At 44.2% G+C, this 20925-nt stretch overlaps 1 protein-coding gene and 1 long non-coding RNA gene across 4 annotated transcripts; one reads left to right on the forward strand and one right to left on the reverse strand.

The window, feature by feature from the left end:
• Positions 1–16: 16 nt before the first annotated feature.
• Positions 17–3510, reverse strand: LOC121937251. The gene is made up of 3 exons (XR_006105094.1): positions 3405–3510; positions 1652–1850; positions 17–951 (listed from the first exon to the last, which is right to left on the reverse strand). It is a non-coding gene; the product is annotated as an uncharacterized LOC121937251 (long non-coding RNA).
• Positions 3511–5953: 2443 nt separating this feature from the next.
• RCC2 (regulator of chromosome condensation 2) lies at positions 5954–20406 on the forward strand. 3 transcript variants are annotated; one of them, XM_042479769.1, is made up of 13 exons: positions 5954–6098; positions 11261–11654; positions 12227–12320; positions 12606–12749; positions 12872–13003; positions 13617–13705; positions 14130–14244; positions 14727–14893; positions 15048–15228; positions 15371–15476; positions 16137–16209; positions 17214–17291; positions 18253–20406. In XM_042479769.1, the coding sequence occupies exons 2-13, from the start codon at positions 11292–11294 to the stop codon at positions 18355–18357; spliced, it is 1647 nt and encodes a 548-aa protein (XP_042335703.1). In that variant the 5' UTR covers positions 5954–6098; positions 11261–11291; the 3' UTR covers positions 18358–20406. The 3 variants fall into 3 exon arrangements, with proteins under 3 accessions (XP_042335703.1, XP_042335702.1, XP_042335704.1); XM_042479768.1 differs by lacking the exon at positions 5954–6098 and adding an exon at positions 8881–9231; XM_042479770.1 differs by lacking the exon at positions 5954–6098 and having other exon boundaries at positions 11524–12115.
• The last annotated feature ends 519 nt before the right edge of the window (positions 20407–20925 follow it).

Genomic DNA, 20925 nt, shown 5'->3' on the forward strand with positions numbered 1-20925 from the left:
GTTGTATGGTTATTAATCCTGGGTCCTTTTTCCCCAGTTGAAGAGTCGGCTGAGAAAGTGGAGAGCCTGGATACGGCCTTTGTCAGCCATGAAGCCGCCTGTAAGTAGACCTCATATGAAGCTATATATGTAGCTATGCACCTTCCTTAGAAAGAAATGTAAGCTATGTGCAGATATACTACAACAAGGACGGCAATTCCCACAGGTGGACATGTGCCTGGCAGTGATATTGAGGATGGTTCCCTTTTTCCAGAGTGGAAGAGGTGTCTATGAAACAGACGAGGCTGGAGAGGGCCCTCGGCAGACGCCAAGACGCTCCACCATAAATCCGTAAGGAGACCACGCTCCATTCCCTGGTCACAGTTACAACGGTCTCAAGTGGAAACAACAGAGACCGAAAACATTATTGTCCTGACTTTCTCCCTCTCCTTTTTGCAGGACACGAAATCCTGTGTGGCGCCTTGGCGGGCGCCTTCCTCCGCTCCCAGCATCCTTAAGCAGTCCTTTCTTTTGTGTTATTACTTCCTTTCTTTTTAAGGCCACACAGAGGCTCACCTTAACCCTGGACTTTGCAGAGCGCCTGAAGCAAGAGCAAGAGTTGCCACACGCTTGCCCTGCGGCTGCCTGACTCACCGGAAGAACTGAAAGAGTGAATGCACAGCAGCCAGTCTCTCTGCGAAGGGATGGATGGAGGACCATCTCATGGACCGGTCTGGCCCACCGGCAGGAGCTCCACGGAAAGGAGTCGCAAGTTGGCAGCCACCAGCAGGGGGTCCTTTCAGGAAGCCAAAGTGGAGGAGGCGGGTTCCAAAGACGCTCCCAGGTGCTGAACCTGACGGCCCTTGTGCAGTAAGCTGTCAATGTTGCTGCCAATGTCCTTCAATGAAAGCTGCTTCGGCCGTCTCCTTCTCAGCCCAGAAAAGTCCGAGGCTCTGCTTCTGCCCAGCAAGACTGCAACACAAAAAGACACAGCTGGTGAGAGAGGAGGAGGAGGAGGCCAGACTACCAGCAGCCATTCCTCCTCAAAGCACAAAACAATGTCCGACCAAATCGCCACCAGCCGGTCCAAGGTTCAGGATTTCAGAGCGCCACGCCTCTGGAGGGCTGCCATCATTCTCTACAACCAAACCGGGACAAAACGCCGGACAAAATGTAGCCCAAAATGGAGGACATAACCAAAGGCCAAAAGCATTAATCCCTCTTCAATATGGCATCCCTTCAAGTACTTAAACAGGGCTCTCATATCCCCTCTTAACCTTCTCTTCTCCAGGCTAAACATCCTCAGCTCCCTAAGTCCTTCCTCATAGGGCTCCATGGTTCCCAGACCCTTCACCATTATTAGTCTCCCTCCTTTGGACACATGGCTCCAGTTTCTCAATGTCCTTTCTGAATTGTGGCGCCCAGAACTGGACCCAGGATTATTCCAGGTGAGGACTGACCAAAGCAGAATGGAGTGGGACTATGACTTCCCTTGATCTAGGCACTATACTTACAAAGTTATACATTTATATGTGTGTGTGTGTGTGCATATAATACACACACACACACACAATTATATATACAAAGTTATCAATTTATATACGTGTGTGTACATATATATATATATATATATATATTATAAAGATGGTTCTTGTGAAGAAGAGCTGCGTACCTGAAAGTCTGGCCCCAGGGTTCGGTCCGCAGGCGCATGGCTCTCTGGAGACAAAGATGGACGAAGAGGGTGAGGCCTAGCAAAATGGCCACTGGCCGTCCTGTCCTGGGCCGGCCCGCCTCGCGGGGCTGTCATTCTTGCGAAAATGAAGCAGGAAGGTGGGCGGCCGAACGCACTCTCTGCGGCTCCTCGACGGCTCCTGTCAATCAATCGGTCAGTCAATCGATTAGCAACCTCTATAGTCCAGCTTGGGATCGTGTCCTACATGATTTAATTTCGATTTAAGTAAAAGTTTATGAAATGGTTAAGAAAATTACTAGATATGAGAGTTATAGTTTTATCTCTCTGTGTGTATAATTATATATATATATATATACACACACACACACATGTATGTATGTATGTATACACACACATATACATAATATTACACTCATGGTTATGTATACATACATATATATATAATTTAGTGTGTGTGTGTGTATATATATATATATATATATGCACATGCACACATTTGATATACATGTGTGTGTATATATATGTTTGTATACACACAGACATAAAATTACACACAGTTATGTGTGTGTGTGTGTATATATATATATATATATAATTATGTACACACACACGGTTATGCAAACATATATATATATATATATAAAATTTCATATATATATACTCACATATATAATTATATATACTAAGTTATAAATGCATATATATGTGCGTGTGTATATATGTATATACACACACATATACATAACATTACACTCAGTTATGTATGTATATATATAATTTAGTATGTATATATATATATGCACATGCACACATTTGATATACATGTGTGTGTATGTTTGCATACACACAGACATAAAATTAGTTATGTCTATATGTGCATATATATATGCACACACACATATATATATATAATGTATACACACACACACACTTATACATGTATATGTATATATATACACACATGATTATGAATATATATATATATATAATTTCATATATATACACACACATATATAATTATATATACTAACTTATAAATGCATATATATATATGCAGACATATATACATATATAATTATATATACAAAGTTATAAATACACACACATGCAAATATATATACATATATAATTATATATGTGTGTATAGATATATAATTATATACGTGTATTTATAACTCTGTGTGTGTATATATATATATGCTTTCAATCCCAGTTTTGGGAGGAGACCAAGATAGAAATGTATACTATAAAAACAAAACGGTGTATATATATATATAAAAATTAAAAATGAAATAAAATGGCTAACGATTAAAAACTAAGCGAAACCTGAGATATAAATAAAAAATAATAGGAAGCAAGAAAAATGAAACGTAAATTTTATTCATTTATTAAACTGCATTTTAAAAATCCTTTTCTTGACCTGTTTCTACTATTTAACTTTCCCCCTTTCAGTTAAAATAATCTTAATCCCTCGGAAACGGCCGTTTTTTTAATGAAATGGCGATTATGAAACGGAATAATAATAATCATCATCATCATCATCATAAAAAGAAATAGAGAAATAAAGCTAAAATACACCAAACAGAAACAGAGATAAAAAAACAGCTCAGGATTAAAACAAAGTGAAACTTGAGACATAGATTAAAAAATGGTATTAAATAAAATACGTAATGCTGAGGATAAAACGTCTTTAAGAATGAAAAGAATACAAAATGCAAGTGGAACAAGTGACTTTTAAAGAGAAGAAAGGCCAGTCCGTCGCCATGAGGAGAACAAGCGCCGCGCGGCCGCCATTTTCTTCCTCCCTTCCCGCCTTCCCTTAAAAAGGCGCCATTTTGTTTCCCTTCATGGCGCCAGACGGCCCTCCGAGGCGGCTGGCTAGAGCGTCTCCATGGCGACGATCTAGGACTTCCGTCTCGGAGGGCCTACCACAGAGTCGCGCCAGACTAGAGAGTCACCGGAAGATGTTCTAGGAAACGACACTTGGAGGGCCAACTCTCCGAGGGCAGATAGCTAGAGCGTCGACATGGAGACGTTCGAGGGATAGCAATTAGAGGGCCAATCAGAGCGCAGGAAGGGCCAGCTGAAGGCAATGAGGCCAAACCCCTCAGAAATGGGCAGCCAATCAGAGCGCAGGAAGGGATAATTAAACGGAACGGAGACAAACACATACATAACATAATATTACATTGTTATATATATATATATATACACACACACACACACATATATATATATAATTTATATAGATAGCTAAATGTACACACACATATACTGTATAATTATATATACAAAGTTATAATTTCATATGTGTGTGTGTATATAATATATATATACACACACATAAAATCACGCAGTTATTTTATATCTGTATAAATACACATTATAGTTTTGTATATATATATAATTTATATTTATATACACACACACATACAATTATATATGCAAAGCTTTAATTTTATATATGTGTGCGTCTATATATATATATATATGTATACATAACCATGTGTGTAATAGTATGTATGTGTGTTTACATATATAAACACACACATATAAAATTATAACTTTGTATCTATAATTATATGCATATCTCTGTATATAATTACATATAATTAAAACTTGGTATATATAATTATATATCTGTGTGTAAACTATATAGATATAGATATGTCTTTGTATGTGTGTCTATATATATATATATATATACACACACACACACATATATATATAAGTTGCTTTGAGTCCCATTCTTGGGAGGTAATCAGGATAGAAATGTATATTTCTTTTAATATGTTTTAATATACAGTATATTAAAATATATTAAATAAATTTATATAATAGTAAATATATTAAAACATAATATATATATATGAAATATAATTTAATATATATTACAATACAATTATACTAAAATAAGATTAATGTTTTAATACATTTCATATTTCTTTTAAGCATTAAATGATTTAATGTTTGCCCGGTTTAGATTCGTACCAGTCTTTTCTCTCTCTCTCAGATTAGTATTTTTTGGCTCTTTTTAGATAATAATACATAAATAAAAAACCGGAATTAACACAATAATAATAATAATAAGAACAGAAATAAACGCATAAAAATAGCTAAAAGGATCAAAACAAAGAGAAACCTGAGATAGACATTAAAAAACGATATTAATATTAAAAAATAAAACACGCCAAGGATGAAACGCCTTTAAAAAGGAAAAAATATAGTAGAAAAGCCATGAAATAAGTGAGTTTTGAAGAGAGAAACGAAACGCCTGACTGCGGCCGCCATTTTCTTTCTTCTTTCCCGCCTTCGCTTGAAACAGGCGCCATTTTCTTTCCCTTCAGGCGCCGCCTTCCCGCCCTCCATTCAAAAACGCAGCTGTTATTGATTTCCCTTCAGGGAGTCATGCCTCACTAGAGACACAAGAGAGCGCGCGAGAGCAAGAAAAAGAGCGCTGTCTCCCAGTGACGTCACAAACACCGGAGAAGAAAAGAAGACCCAGAGAATGGCCCCGCCCCTGGACCAGCGGTGACGCGTGAAGCTAAAGAGCCGGCGTTCGGAGGCTAAGGTCACGAGTTCGAGCCCCGCTGGAAGACATCTGACAAAAGAGAATTTTCATTGTTTACAAATTCTTTGAGAATCATATATATTTTATTTTTTATTTCAATTTTATTTATTACATTTACGTTTATTATGTTTTTGTATTTTTAATACAAAGCGCAAACGCTTTGGAATGAAATTCCCATCATCCTCTGGCCCTCAGGGGCGGGGCGGTCATTTTTTCCCGGGGGTGATGGGAACTGTAGTCCAAAAGCCATGCCTAGGGACCTTGTAATCTTTGTCAAGCACACAGGCCCAAACCTGAGCTCCTCAGGGTTCAGTTCAGGGGGAGCAGCAGGCCTCTTGAACTGCAGGACCCATCATCCCCTTCCCAGGGATGGTGACTTGAATGTCAGTGTTAGGGGTCTTGGAGGACACTTCCCATCATCCTCATCAGGCCCAGGATGACAGGGAGGTTTCAAGGCCTCCATTCTCCGCTCTGGAACCCTTCAAAAGGCTTTGGAATGCAATCCCCATCATCCTATGTCCTTTCAGGGGAGCCTTGGGACTGAGGGAGGGATCTCTCCCGCTGGATCCATCTCTGGAGCTGGGTCGATCTCTGGCTCGATCTAGAGGCTGCAGTGCTCTAGAGTAGCCACAAGAGGGCGGCCTTGCATTAGGAATGCTCTTTATTATCAGCCACATCTTGATCAAACCGAAGTCTATGGGGACTCAGGGGATTTTCCTATTGGCTCCCCGTTCCTAGGGGCGTGGCCTCCTTCCCTTCACCTGGACCTTCCTCCGCTCCCATTGGCTGCCTATGCCAGAGGGGCGTGGCCTCCTTCTTTGCACGTGGAGCATCCTCATAATAATCATTTCAAAGGTGAATGGTTTATTATTATTATTGTTACTATTATCTGCCTCTGGGACCCAGAAGATAATAACTAAGGGGCAGTGGCCAGTGGGCTTTCAAAAGGAGCCCCCAGGAGGTCCATGGCTTCAGACAGCGGCCCTTTCCCAGTGTCCTCTCTTTGCCCTCCATTGAGGCCAATGCTGCTGGAAAGCCTTACAGCTGGACGGAGGAGGAGGAGGAAAGACAGGGCCCTTGGCTTTGCCTAGTGAGGGAGGCCTCTGCGCTTGGCACTTCTATGTGTGTATCTATATATCTCTATTTATACGTATATCAGAAGTGTGCACATATATAGAGAGAGATGGCACTTCCATGTATATGTCTGTATGTGTGTGTGTGTATATTTATAAGTGTGATTGCATATATGTATACACACACATATATATACTAGTAAAATACTTGTAAAACCTTGAATGTCAGTGTCAGGGGTCTTGGAGGACACTTCCCATCATCCCCAGACCATGCAGCCTGTCTGGGCCCTTGGCCCCTCAAGCTCCTTTCTGGAAGCCCTCAGCATCCTCCAGGGCCAGGCCATGCTTTGACCACTAGGCCACCCCAGCTCTGCTTCCCCCATTGGGAAGGGCCTCCTCCGGAGCCGGCTTCCAGGGCCAGGGACCGGGGGCTTGGAGGGGAGAAGGCGGCCCTGGGATTGGCCTAACTCTCCTCCAGGAGACTCTCAGGTGTTGGTCAGGATGGCTGCATCTCAATGCACCTGAGCCTCCCTTCTCCAAACCAAACCCTTGAGGCTCTCTCTCTTATCAATTCAAAGGTGTGTCCTTAATTATTACTATTATTGTGATTGTGATTATTATTATCATTACTAGCTGTGGACCCCAAAAGCCACAATGCTCAAGTCCCATTCAAGGCAAGGGAGGAGGAGTGAAAGGGTTGGTGAGACTGCAGTCCCCAGCATCCCTGGCTGGCTATTGTTGGCTTAGGCTGATGGGAGTTGCAGTCCAACGAATTAGAACAGCCCCTTCATGGATGCCAAAACCTATGGATGCTCTAGTCCCATTAAGTGCATTGGAGGAGTCAAAGGCAACCCTCTGGCTCTCTAAGACTGCATCATCCCTCATCTCATTGGGAGAGAAAGGGGTAGGCCCTGGCTCTGCTTCTCCCATTGGGAAGGGCCTCCTGCGGAGCCGGCTCCCACCACTGAGCCCCACTCCCTGCGGGCGGCTTCCAGGGCCAGGGACCGGGGGCTTGGAGGGGAGAACAAGGCCCTGGGATTGGCCTGTGTCAAGGCAAGGGGGGACCTTCCCAGCTGGAATAGATTTAGGGACTGAAGCTGCAAGAATGTATGAATCATTTTTATATACGTATATATATTGTTTTAAGCTGCAATCATATGTTATGATAAGACAGTGGCTCTTTCCCAGAGTCCTCTCTTTGTCCTCCATTGAGGCCAATGCTTCCTGCAAAGTGTGGTTTTCCTCTACAGTATTTCTTTGCACTCCTTGCAAAGGAAAAACATCACAAACCAACTCTTTTGCTCAACATATAAATGTTCACTGATTCGGGGGAAAGAAAGGTAGTCCTTATTCCAAAATGGGGAACCCAAAGCCACATTTTGGGGGCATTTCGGCCTCGACCAGAAAGACAGCCTCCCATGTTCCTCTGATCCTTAAAGGTTTTGCCACTTGGGTGGCCTTAGAGCTTGGGAGAAGCGAGGCCTTTTGGACTGCAGGTCCCAGCATCCCCAGGGAGAACCTGGTGACTGGCTGCATGGTACTCTTGCATAGTAGTCTGAGCACTGGATGATGATCCTGGAGACCAGGTTCAATTCCATATTCAACCATTAAACCCACTGGGAGACCGACCGACCTTCCTTCCTTCCTTCCTTCCTTCCTTCTTTTCTTCCATCTCTCTACCTATCTATCTGTCTGTCTGTCTATCCATCCATCATTGAACTGTGACCCTGGAGGCCAGGGTTCAGTTCCAAACTCAGCCATCAAATCCACTGACCTTCTTCCTCAATCCATCCATCCATCCATCCATCCATCCATCCATCCCTCCCTATCTATCTATCTATCTATCTATCTATCTATCTATCTGTCTGTCTGTCTGTCTGTCATATCTATAATACTTATGATATCATATCTATCGCACTGAGAGCCGTAAGTCAGAAATGACTTGAAGGTACGCAACAGGCTTTCCTTTCCCAAACAATTGCATTGAAACAATTGCATTGGAAAAACCCTACCTAAACCCCAGAGGAGGAGGATGATGATGATGATGATGATATTTTTGGAGTCCTCCGGGCCTCCGGAGGGCGCTATGTCTAGTCTGCAGCCTTTTCCTTCCTTGGCCTTTCCCCTCCTCCCCTTCATCCCTTCTTTCCTTCCTTCCTTCCTTCTCTTCTTCTCCTGGACATGTGTTTTCTGTTTTGTATTCTTTTGCACATATATTTATAATTCCCAAAGTGCATTTATTCAGTGGCTCCTTCCTCCTTCCTTCCTTTTTTCTCCTTCCTTCCTTCACAGGAAGTCCTCCAAAACATTAAAGGAATAAATACCTTTATTTTTTTTTCCAGCCCAGTATTTTCCATTTCTTTAAATAACATATATATATATATATATATATATATATATATATATATATCTCATTTCTGGGTCACACTTCCTTTTGCAAAAACTAAAAGCCAGTTTGCAAAGGAAGAAAGGTTTTGCAAAATGGCAAGAGTTTGGATTTAGATATAGATATATATTATTATTATTATTTGCAAGATTGAAGGGGGAAAAGGGGGGGTTAAAGCCAAAAAAAGGGGGGGGGGAGGAAGTCGGATCCACGTGGTTTAATCCGGAGCAAGACAGAGGTCCCATTGTTCCAGATCAATAAAAAGAAGAAGAAGAAAGAAGAGAGGAGCAGACGGAAAGAAGGAAGGAAGGAAGGAGGGATAAAAACAAATAAAGGGACCCAATTGCAAAGCCTCGATTGCAACAAAAAAGGAAGGAAATTAAGAGGAGGATACGTTATTGTTATTGTTGTTATTATCTTTGCAAAGAGGAAGCTGCAACGGTTGCAATTATATATAGATATCTATATATATTGTTGCACAGAAGAGACGTTTGGAAAGGAAAGAAGGAGGAAAGAAGGAGGAAAGAAGGTGAAAGTTTGGTTCCATTTGATGTTTTTATCTTTCATTTTGCAAAGCAAGGAAAGAAAAAGGTTGGAAGATTTTGGGGGTCAGGAAAAAAAGGATTGTATTTTGGGGGGGTCTTTTTTATTTCTTGCAAAAGGCCCAGGAACCAAAAAAAAGGGTTTTTTTTTGCTATATATATATATATATATATATATGAAATGCATCGAGGTTTCGGAAAAATAGATTGAATGCTTTTTTGTTATTTCTGCAAGCGATCCTTTAAATAGACATTTTTAATCTATCTATCTATCTATGTAATTTGTAAAGAGTTTGCATTAAGCAAGGATTCATTTTAAAAGCATTTTCTGATGCAAAAGTCTAGGCCAGGTTTCGTTTTTCATTTTGCTTTCTCTCTCTCTCTCTCTCTCTCTCTATATATATATATATATATATACCCCAACACCTTCCTTTGTTGATTTTGTTGTTGCAAATCCATCTTTGTTGCATATATTAAAGGTTTATTTCAGGACAGGAAAGCAATGCTTTTGAGATTCATCTCTCTTTTATTTCTATGGCAAAGAGCCTCATTTGCAAAACAAAACCTGAAATCTGCCCCTTCCTTTCCTTTCCTTTGTTCTGTTTCTTGTTGTTGTTGCTTTTTTATAATGTGTAAAAGTTGTGTTTGTTGGTAAATATTTGTTCATTAAGGATAGGAGTTTTTTCCCTCCAGCCCTAAAAAAATATTTTGAGATGCATATATCTATCTATCTATATCTATATATCTATATATATATATATGTATATATATATATATATGTATATATATATATTTGCAAAGACATTTTGCCAACACTTTTGCAAAGTTGCATGGAGAGAGTTAGCAAAGGACAGAGAAAACAGATGGAAGTAACTTTTTTGGGGGGCCCTTTTTAGGTTTTATATTTCATATTTTGCCCAAATTTATATCTTGTAGAAAAGCTTCACTTTCTATACAATTAACTTTATTATTATTTTTTTAATTGGGATTGTTTTTAATATATACTTACAGTCCCTTTTTTACTTCCGCCGAAAGAAAGGGAAGGGAGAAAAGTATAACCCAGTTTTGGCAAATGGGGTACAGGGCCACGAGGCGTTTTTGGGGTGTTTTATTTGTTTTGGGGTCTTAAAAGGGGGGGGGGGAATGGGGTTTAATCCTTAAAAGAGAAGCGTTGGGAGATCTGTGTGCCTCCCCTTTCAAATCCCATTCATTTTAATGAAGGCCCCACCCATATTTTCCCATCCTTAGAAAGGTGGCACCCCAATTTATTCCCTTTGGATTGACCCCAATTTCCAAGACTTTAGGGACAAAGATGCACTTTTAGTTGGAGAAAATGCACTTTTTGCTTCGGTTGCAATGTCTCTTTTGTCCCAAAGAGAACTTGGTTTCCAAAAGTATCGGTTCCCCCCTAAATCTTTTGGGGTGTATAAAAAGACCCCTTTATTTTGTGGGGTGTCAAAGAGACCCATTTATTTTGTAAGGTATTAAAAGCCCCTCTATTTTGTGGGGTGTCAAAGGGACTCCTCTGTTTTATGGCGTATCAAATGATTCCCTATTTTGTGGGGTGTCAAAGAGACCCCTTTATTTCGTGGGGTATTAAGAGACCACCTGTTTTGTGGGGTATCAAAAGAGACCCCTTTATTTTGTGGGGTATCAAAGAGGCTCCCTACTTTGTGACCTATCAAAGGCGTTCTTATTTTGTGGGGTATGAAAGAGATCCCTTTATTTTGTGGGGTATGAAAGAGATCACCTATTTTGATACCCCACAAAATGGGGATACCCCTCTGATTCTCTGGGGATTTGAAGAGACCCCTTGTTTTGTGGGGTATCAAAAGGCCCTCCAATTTTAAAGGATATCCAAAGAACCCTCTAATTTGTGAGGTATCAAAAAACCCACCCAAAACCCTATTTTGTGGGGTATCAATAGATGCCCCCCCCAGAATGGTGCCAAAACTCACCCTTCAAATCATGCTATCTAATCTCTTCCCTTTGCGTCTCTTTCTGTCCCTTTGCCAGGCGAGAACGAGTGAAAGTTCGGACGCGAAAGATGCCGCGGCGGAAGACGACATCAACGGAGGCCTCCTCCGCAGCGTGGGACAACGGGACGGGGGCCACCCGAAAGCGCCCCGCTTCGTCTCGGGGGGTGCCCCCCGCGGCCAAAAAGAGGGCGCCCCCCCGAGATTTTGGGGGGAGCAGTAGTGGCAGCAATAATGGCGGCGGAGATGGCAGCAGCGGAGACGAACGCGACGTTGGCGCGGCGTTGCCCCCCGCCATGACGGCCGGAGGGGGCAAGAAGGGGTCCCGGTCTGGAGCGGGGGGACGGGGGGCTTTGTCCGACCAGAACCAGCCAAACCAGCAGCCCCAGGCGGCCATAGTGGTCAATGAGCCCGAACACAGCAAGGAGCGCATTGTAAGGGGGCACCTGGGTCGATTTGGGGACGGTGGAGAGGGTGAGGGCCCCACGTTTGGGAGCGAAAGAGGAGATTTTTTTGGACTACAATTCCCAGAAGCCTTCGCCATTTGAGGCAACAGTCAGGAATTCTGGGAGCTGGAGTCCAAAAGGTCTGGAGGACCACAGTTTGGGAAAACGCTGCAAACAAAGCATCGCTCTTCTGTGGATTTTGGGCATCCGTGCATTTTGCTCCATTTTGCCAACGTCCGAAAACGTCCACTTTTGGGACCGGACCATGTCTCCCAGGAATATTTATTCTTCCTTAAAGCATTTTCTTCTTCTTTCCTTTTCTATCGTGAAGCGAATTGCGTCCATAGAGTGCGACAAACCAAAGATGTGGGACATTTATGGGCCAACTTTCTAGTCCGACTTGTATTCTGAGTGCCTTTCTTTTTGCAAAGTTGTTTTGCAGACAGTTTGTGAGTTTCTGAATTTTGGGGGGAATATTTATGGCCTTGAAGACCTTTCTTCCACTTTTTTGGAATTGGTTGCTTTTTAAAATCCCCCCTTTTTTTGTCTTTCTTTTGCAGAAACTCGAAGGCTCCAAGTTCAAGGGACAGCTTTTGATATTCGGAGCGACCAACTGGGACTTGATCGGACGGAAAGAAGTGCCTAAGCAGCAAGGTGAGCGGATCCCTCCCTTTTAAGCAGATCGAAAAGGATGAGTCAGTGCCTATCCTTGTCTCTTTAAGCACTCCTTCATAGACACAGCAACACCCCAAATCCCCAAACTAAGTGGATCGGAACAACCAAGATGCACAAAACGCAAGCTTTGCAAGCTCCGCTGTTGCAGCCTGAATGTTGTGCGCTTTGGTTACTCCAATAAATACATTGCTGTTATGGCATTTTGCCTCCGTCTGCCGCTGCGGGTCCTTTTTACAACCGGTTGCAACTTTTCTCCCGCTGCAGCCGCCTACCGCAACCTGGGCCAGAACTTGTGGGGACCCCACAGATACGGCTGCCTTTTGGGGGTCCAGGTCCGGACGGTGGTTTCAGGGCCCTGCGCCGCTCACAGTCTCCTCATCACCACCGAAGGGAAGCTCTGGAGCTGGGGTGAGTCTCTGGGACCCTTTGGGGCCGACGGACAGAGCGAGGCGGCTGCTTCAGGCGCTGGATGTCGAAGGGCATCCTCACCCATTTTAATAATGTCTCTGTGTGTGTTTGTGACCCTTTAGGGCGAAACGACAAAGGGCAGCTCGGACACGGAGACACCAAGCGAGTGGACGCCCCGAAGCCCATTGAGATGCTCAGTGGCGAAATCATCGTTTCGGCCGCCTGCGGACGCAACCATACGCTCGCCCTGACGGGTAGAGATATACGCATCCGATCTCACCTGAGCCTACCTTTCTCTTTCCTTCCCTCTCTGCTGTGTGTCATAGGCATATATGCCAGACTCGTCTGGTCTCTTTTCTTTATGAAATGACCGGCTTGGTAGCAGAAGGGAATGTGGTAGACCTTGTATGTCTTGATTTCAGTAAGGCCTTTGACAGGGTTCCCCATGACATTCTGGCAAGGAAGCTTGTAAAATGTGGGTTAGACAAGGCAACTGTGACATGGATTTGCAATGGGTTGACCAGCCAAAACCAAAGGTAGACATAGGATATCTTGACTTGAGTAAGGCTTTTAACAAGGTCCTTTATGATATTCTTGCAAACAAGTTAATAAAATGTGGGTTCAATGGATTTGCAACTGGATGACCAGCCGAAGCCAAAGGTTGCTCAGCAGTGGCTCCTCTTCTTCTTCGTCCTGGAGAGAAGTGACCGGTGGGGTGTCCAGTGCAGTTCTGTCCTGGGCCCAGTCTGCTATTCAACATCTTTGTCAGTATCTTTATCCACTTTAGACCTGGGTTCGAGGAGAGCACTTATGCCTTAAATCTTGGTAAGGTAAAAGAAGTAAAGGGAAATGTTTTTTCAATTCCAGAGAACGGTTCTGTGTTTGCCTTTGGAGAAAACAAGATGGGCCAGCTGGGTCTCGGCAACCAGACGGACGCCATCCCTAGCCCCACGCAGGTGAGGCGCTGCGGCGCGGCACTCGTTCCCGCCATTTCCTTTGGCTTGTTTTTGACTTGCTTGTTTTTTAAGGACCAGCGCCAGACCGTAACGCTGTTTCCTTGCGCCCATTGTAGCCGGTTGAGAGACCCATAAGATGATATTATTATTATTATTATTATTAACCTTTATTTATGAAGCGCTGTAAATTTAGAGCTGAATTAGATATCATTGCGTTCGTTCTCCCATGAACTTTCCAAAAGATTTCAAAAAACCAGGACCGCTATAAGAGCGAGCGGTGCCCGCTTTCGGAAATACGAACGCCGTACGACCCTCGCTGCAAAAAATTGCAAGGACTGTGCGCCTGGGCATCATGCAAAGGGGGGGGCAGGGGGTGTTTGTTTTGTCGGCATTCCAAAAATGAAAAACATCCCTGTTTATTTAGATCATGTACAATGGTCAGCCGATTACCAAGATGGCGTGCGGCGCCGAATTCAGCATGGTCATGGACTGCAAGGGGAACCTCTACTCATTTGGGTGTCCGGAGTATGGCCAGTTAGGTATGTGTATATATATATTTGTGTGTGTATATATAGATATATGTGTGTTATGTGTGTGTGTCTGTGTGTCTGTGTATATGTGTATCTTCAGCCACCTCCAAATCATAGGAAACTATGAATTGTTTTTAATATCTGTGCTTTTTCAATTGACAATCGAAATGATGGGTCAGAAAGATTAATAATCATCATCATCATCATCATCATACTTCATCAATAGCCAACAATCATAGTCAGGAGTGGAGCAATTGTCATAACCTTTTATATGGAGTCCGGTGGATAAGCCAGAAAACGTTGAATGGAAGTCAGATGGGACAATGCAAGGCCAGTCAGTCCAAAGAAGGCTGGAGATGACCAAGGCATGGAGTAAACTCTTTGCATATGTGGCATTGCCTGTATGTTGGGGGGGAATGGGGCTTCTGGCCCTACAAAAACACCCCCCTGCCGCTCCTCTCAGTCTTGCGCTCTCTCCGTCCCGCAAACAGGGCACAATTCGGACGGGAAGTTCATTGCCCGCGCACAGAGGATAGAGTACGACTGCGAGCTGGTTCCCCGCCGCGTCGCCATCTTCATAGAGAAGACGAAAGACGGCCAGATCCTTCCCGTCCCAAACGTCGTCGTGAGAGACGTGGCCTGTGGCACCAACCACACGGTGAGGCTGGACGCCTTTCGGAGGCTGCGACGGCCATGTCTTTGAGTGCCTTCCATCGCTTTTCGCCATCAATACAGTCAAATGCTTTGCTGCAAATAAAAGCCTCCCTGACTTTGAATCCATCTCTTTCGCTCTCTTTCCCTTCAACGTACAGCTTGTTTTGGACTCCCAGAAACGCGTCTTCTCCTGGGGTTTCGGTGGCTACGGCCGACTCGGACACGCTGAGCAAAGAGACGAAATGGTGCCTCGGCTGGTGAAGCTTTTCGATTTCCCCGGACGCGGCGCCGCGCAGATCTATGCTGGTTACACCTGCTCCTTTGCGGTCAGCGAAACGGGTAAAGTGGCCGTTTTGATCCCTTCCCCGCGAGCGGAGGAAACGGACGCCTTGGGAATGTGCTGTGAAAGGGAGCGAACGATTTCCGATGTAATGGTCGGAGAGCGGATATTAATACTTCTCTCTTTTATTGCGTCCCGCAGGTGGGCTTTTCTTCTGGGGGGCGACAAACACCTCGCGAGAGTCGACAATGTACCCCAAAACGGTGCAGGACCTTTGCGGGTGGAAGATCCGAAGCTTGGCTTGTGGGTAAGGATTGGTGGCCGTCTTATCCCTTTTTCCTCCTCCCTTTATAGAGAAATGTTGGAGCGGAAAGGCGTTCGGTAAGAAGCAGAAATGCATTAAGATTCATTAAGATTATTTAATTATATATTTTTAATTATTATTATTAAAACAACCATATCAAACATTCAACATAAACCCCGGGCTCAGCAAAAACTCAAATATCCTAAGGCAGATCTATCTGACTTCATGCAGCCATGATGGGTTTTGCCATCATCGGTTCAGACATCATTGGGTGCATGCATTGTGTGCCTTCAAGTTGTTCCTGACTTATGGCAAATGGGATTTCCTTGGCAAGGTTTATTCATAGAGGGTTTGCAATTACTTTCCCCTGAGGCTGAGAGAGTGTGACTTCTTGCCCATGTTGGTTGTGTGGCCAAGTGCGCATTCGGACCCTGGTCTCCAGTGTCTGAATCCAGTGCTTAAAATGCTGCTTGACACTGGATGCTAGGATCCTAGGAGACCGGGATTTGAATCTTTGCATGGTGAGTGACCCTTGGCAAGTCACACTTTCTCAGCCTCAGAGGAAAGCAATGGTGGCACAGCAAGGAGCAATGCAATGCCTGGAAGTGTCTAAGGAGATGTTCTCCATGCTCTTTAACCTCCTCCTCTGTGTTTCTTTTCCAGGAAAAGCAGCATTATCGTGGCTGCGGATGAGAGCACCATCAGCTGGGGACCCTCTCCGACTTTTGGAGAACTGGTAAGGAGGCAATTGTAGCTGCTACACTGGACCAAAACGCTGTCTATACACACCTGTGGAAGCTTTGCACCACTGCTTGGTGTGGCAAACATGTTTGTTGCATTTCTGGTGGATGCTTGCATTGCCGGTGAACTGAAGGCAATGCTTCTCCTCCGGGTGAACATGGTTTTCCTCTCCTACTTCATGCCACAATATCTGCACCGCTGGCAAACACCGCAGTCCAACCAAAATGCAGCATTTAATTAAACACAATACGAAAATGCTGCAGGTATTTATGTACTGTGTTGTGATTAGACATCCAACACACACCTAGATATATTGAATAGTTTTGCATGCAAACAGCATAGCAAAAGGTCAAGCAGTTGCAGCCAAGCTGATCTTGGCACAGGGCAACACGAACATTGAAATGCAAAAACATAGGTATCCAGGTAATGACCTGAAAGCAACAAGTCTGGCAGATGTGTTTCCAAAGGTATCTGATCCCTTGCCTTTCTCAGCAGGAGCTTAACGTTTAGCATTGTGGGCAATCCTTGGGCACAGAATCGGGCGTTACCTAGTTCCTTGCTTCCTAAAGGATCTTCTAGTTGCCAAATGCTTTTGGAGCCTGGCATGTTGGTGGAGAAGCATTTGGCTGATAACATTGGAGCAATGCAGCAGACACTGCGGGGTTTTTAAGACAAACGTCACCCGTCTAGATGCATCTGGTGTGTTTCCAGATGCCTACAGACATGCCAAGGAGCGCAGTTCAATTGCCCGTTTGGTACCCTTAAATCCAGCTTGCCCTTTCTTGAGTATTCCTAGCCAAGCTTTCACTCTTGAATTTTCCAGCACAGAGAATGCACTCGCTTAAATGGCTTGAGTAGGCATCTCTATTTGCAACCAGGTCAGAGCTTCTGATAGTTTCAGGGAGTGGCAAACAGTACAGTTGAGTAAACTTACTTTGTGCAAACTTACTTAGTTCTTGCTCTCAGTGACACAATGGACTCTACTTTGGTTTTTCTTAGGGATACGGAGACCACAAACCCAAGTCCTCGACAGCGGCTCAAGAAGTAAAGACCCTGGATGGGATTTACACAGAGCAGGTAAGAAGGGAAATGACGAAGGAAGGAAGGAAGGAGTAGGAATACAAACCAGTTACTAGGGTTCCTAAACCAGGGAATATGTAGGGACCGTGAATACAGACCAGTTGCTAATGCGTAATCCAGGTTACTCAATTAGTGAATATTTATTTGCTAAAGATGTCTGGACAATAGCAATAGCAAGTACAGTGGTACCTCGGGTTACGAAATTAATTCGTTCCGCGGCTAATTTCGTAACCCGAAATACCTTCGTAAGCCGAATTGCCATAGGCGCTAATGGAAAAATAGCTCTCTGCTGCCCTCCGGTGGCGGAAAATAGCGCCGAGGTTTTTTCGTAACCCGAAGAAACCTTCGTAAGCCGAAACAATAAATCCCTATGGGATTTTTTCGTAACCCGAAAAATTCGTAACCTGGGTAATTCGTATCCCGGGGTACCACTGTACGTTTCTATACTGCTTATCAGGGCACTTAAGCACTCCCTAAGTGTTTTACAAAGTGTGTAAACTAATTGCCCCCAACAATCTGGGCACTCATCTTAGCGACTTACAGAAGGATGCAAACCTAAGTCGAGCTTGAGCCCCTCGGCTGGTATTGAACTCGCAGCCGAGGAAATGTTCCTAAGTTCCCACGAAAGTAAATGTGCAACAGACTAGGCTTTACATTGAATAAAAGTTGCCCCTCCTTTCTGTGGTCTTGAATATTCACAGTGGGGCGACCTCTGTTTTTTTCAGTGGGGTGCATACCCTGCACATGCTTGCGGGCACGCACCCCATTCAAGCCTATGGGGCTTCAACATTGGCGAGTCTCCGTTTTTGCGCAGGAGAGGGGTCCAGAATGGATCCCCTGTGCAAACGGAGGGCCGACTGTATATTAAATTGAACCCGGAGTTGGAGTCAGTACGTTTCCGCCGCCCAAATGGCTTCCGACTCCTCAGAAGCGTCCTGTTCCTTCCTTCTCCGTCCAGGTGGCCATGGGTTACGCGCATTCGCTGGTGATCGCCCGTGACGAGAGCGAAGCCGAGAAGGAGAAGCTGAAGAAGCTGCCAGAGTACAACCCACGCACGCTCTGACGCAAGGCGCCACCGACGCCAATGCCACATCCGGCCTGGGCCTGTCCTCCTTTCCTTTCCTTCCCGCGAGGCAGCTGCCTCTTCCGATTGTGCACTGGGATGCCGAGACGCACGCAAAAAGAGATTATGCGTGGACAACGTCGACTTTTTGTTAGATAACCCGAGGTTTTCGTGTTTTGTTTTGTTCTTTTTATAAGCAAGTCCCGCATTTTGACTGCGACTTTTTCTGACCCACTTCGCGCTCGCCTTTGCGCTTTCCTTAGGATGGCTTGCCGCTTGTATTTTGTGTTTTGTTTTGTTTAGCAGGGATTGGGATGTAGCGGAGGAGGAGGAGGAACAACCCAATTTTCCTTATTCCTTTATTCCTTGTCTTTGGGGAAACTGTTTTGACGGAAACGGTGGGACCTTTTCTCCGACGCTTTTGTTTCTGCAGCGGACCAGTGTTTCTTTTCCGGCCGCGGCGGATGCCTCCTTCACGGAACGGCCCCAAATGTATACTTTTTGCCTTCTTCTTTACGAAAACAGGATGCAATGTAATGTTTTTAGTTCTGGACATTTTTGGCATCTCCTCCTGGAGCCAAATCCTCTTCTGTTTGCTTTTCTTGGCATATCTCAGCCCAAAGTCCATCAGGGCAATGTTCCCCTATTAACTCCGTGGCATTTTAAGCCTTGCTCACGGTTTCTTTTTCTCAACGTTTTCTCCGCGGCGGGTGTCCCGACCTTAGTTTTGCGCATAGGGCGCTATTGTACCTTTAACGCGGCATTTTGATTTTTCCTCCTGTCGCATCCCGCGCAAGGGATGCCCAGAATTGTCCTTCGGTTTGTGTTAAGTGTCGGGTTCGGGTCTGCCACACGAGGGCAGCAAACCTCCTCCAAGTTTACAACTTGGAGAAAACAACAAGAAGTCCGATCCTTTAAGATGGAGACAGGGCTGCCTTCTCTTTTTATGGGGAGGTGGAAAATTCATCCTAATCCAGATTGCCCTCTTTCTCTCTAGAAGAAAGGCATAGAAGTCTTTGCAGCAGCCTCTGTTTGGAGAGTTGCAAAAGTTGTTCCAGAAGTTTCCATCCCCGGCACTGAGGACCCAGACAAGATTACTAGTTTTTATTGTTATTATTATTAAAGAATAGTTTTCTGGCTTTGCCATAAAGGTGTATAGTCTTTCCCCAAGGAGGCAGGCTTGCATTTACTTCTGCCATGAGCTGCCAACTGTTTCTGTCTCTTCTGTGTTTGGCTGGAGAACTTTGGTGCCTTGGGAACAGAACGCACTGCTCTGTATCAACCTAAAAACCCCATTTTTGTTTTAATTTTTAAAGCTGGGTTTCCCCTTCCTAGCTCTCTTCCCTTTTCCCTAGGATAGCATTGCTATCTGGTTACGTTTTGGGGATCTCCGGAGGAAAAACCCTGGTTTGTTATTTTATACCGACGGGGCCGAAACCCTCGAAAGGACTTGGTTACCCTCAAAAGGGGCGAAAGGTGCTGTATATATATATATTGCTTTTGCTCTCTCTTTTCCTTAAGTCTGGGTCAAGGTGAAGTTTGCTTTGTCCTTATGTTCTTGTTGTCCCTTTAGGCAAATACCTGTCTCCTTATGGCCATAGTTTCTGAAAGTTTGTCTCCCTCCGACGGCAACAACAACAAAACCAGATCCTTCCCCCCCCCCCCTTTTGCCAATCCATTCCAAACCTGGGCATCTGAAGAAGGAGAAGAAGAAGACACCTAACTTTTGGAACATAACTTTTGGATAACGTATTTGCTGATAAAAGGACAAAGAGGTCAGTTCGATCTCCGCCAAATAAAGGCCAGTGTTGCATTTGGGTTTTTGGAGCCAAGAGGCTTTGCTTTGGAGACGCTTCTGCCAATGTTCTGCAAACCTCTTTCCTTCCGTCGCTTCGTCCCTTTTTTCGCATTGAGAGAGAAGGGGAAAGATGTGCGTTTTGGGTCTCTGCAAAATGGTCTTCTCATGCCCTTCCCTTTCTCCCCCCCTTCTTCTTCTTTTTTTATACTTCTCTAAATAAAAGGTTTAAATAAACGATGGGATTGTCTAGACTCAGGTGTGCATTTGGCTTCCATTTCCACCTAAAATGGCTTTTCCTAGCCATCGTCTCCTTTGCTCTCAAAGATTCTTGGTTCAACCAAATCTTAAATAGATTATTATCGCACTACTATGCTCTTTAAAATGTTGTTAATCCGCTTTAACAGCTCTGACTGCTTCCCTTTGCATTCTGGGGTTTGTAGTCCAGCAATGCCTAAGAGCACTCTGGCAGAGTTCTGAATGCCCCTTTCTAAACTATAAGTCCCAGAATGCAACAGGAGGCAGGCACAGCATTTAAAGCGGATTAGCAAAGTTTTAAAGAGCGTAGATAAGTCTTCCGACAGTAAAGACTATTTCTTAGCGTTATTTTATCTCCTTTAAATTGCAAACTAAACCTATGTATGGAGAGATACATCAGTGGTCCCCAAGGAAGGGCAGAAGGAAGAGAGGAAGGATGAAAGGAGAAAGAGGAAGGGAGAGAAGAAAGAAGGAAGGGGAAAGGGAGAAAAGAAAGAAGAAAAGGAGAGAAGAAA

This window comes from Sceloporus undulatus, chromosome 7 (genome assembly GCF_019175285.1).
Source record: "Sceloporus undulatus isolate JIND9_A2432 ecotype Alabama chromosome 7, SceUnd_v1.1, whole genome shotgun sequence".
In the NCBI taxonomy this organism is placed as follows: domain Eukaryota; kingdom Metazoa; phylum Chordata; class Lepidosauria; order Squamata; family Phrynosomatidae; genus Sceloporus; species Sceloporus undulatus.

Bases quoted from the DNA above. Each gene is read 5' to 3' on its own strand.
- RCC2 (XM_042479769.1), top strand. From the start codon at position 11,292: ATGCCGCGGCGGAAGACGACATCAACGGAGGCCTCCTCCGCAGCGTGG. The intron at 14,894-15,047 runs GTGAGGCTGGAC...TTCAACGTACAG, and splicing joins CCTGTGGCACCAACCACACG to CTTGTTTTGGACTCCCAGAA. The intron at 16,210-17,213 runs GTAAGGAGGCAA...GGTTTTTCTTAG, and splicing joins CTCCGACTTTTGGAGAACTG to GGATACGGAGACCACAAACC.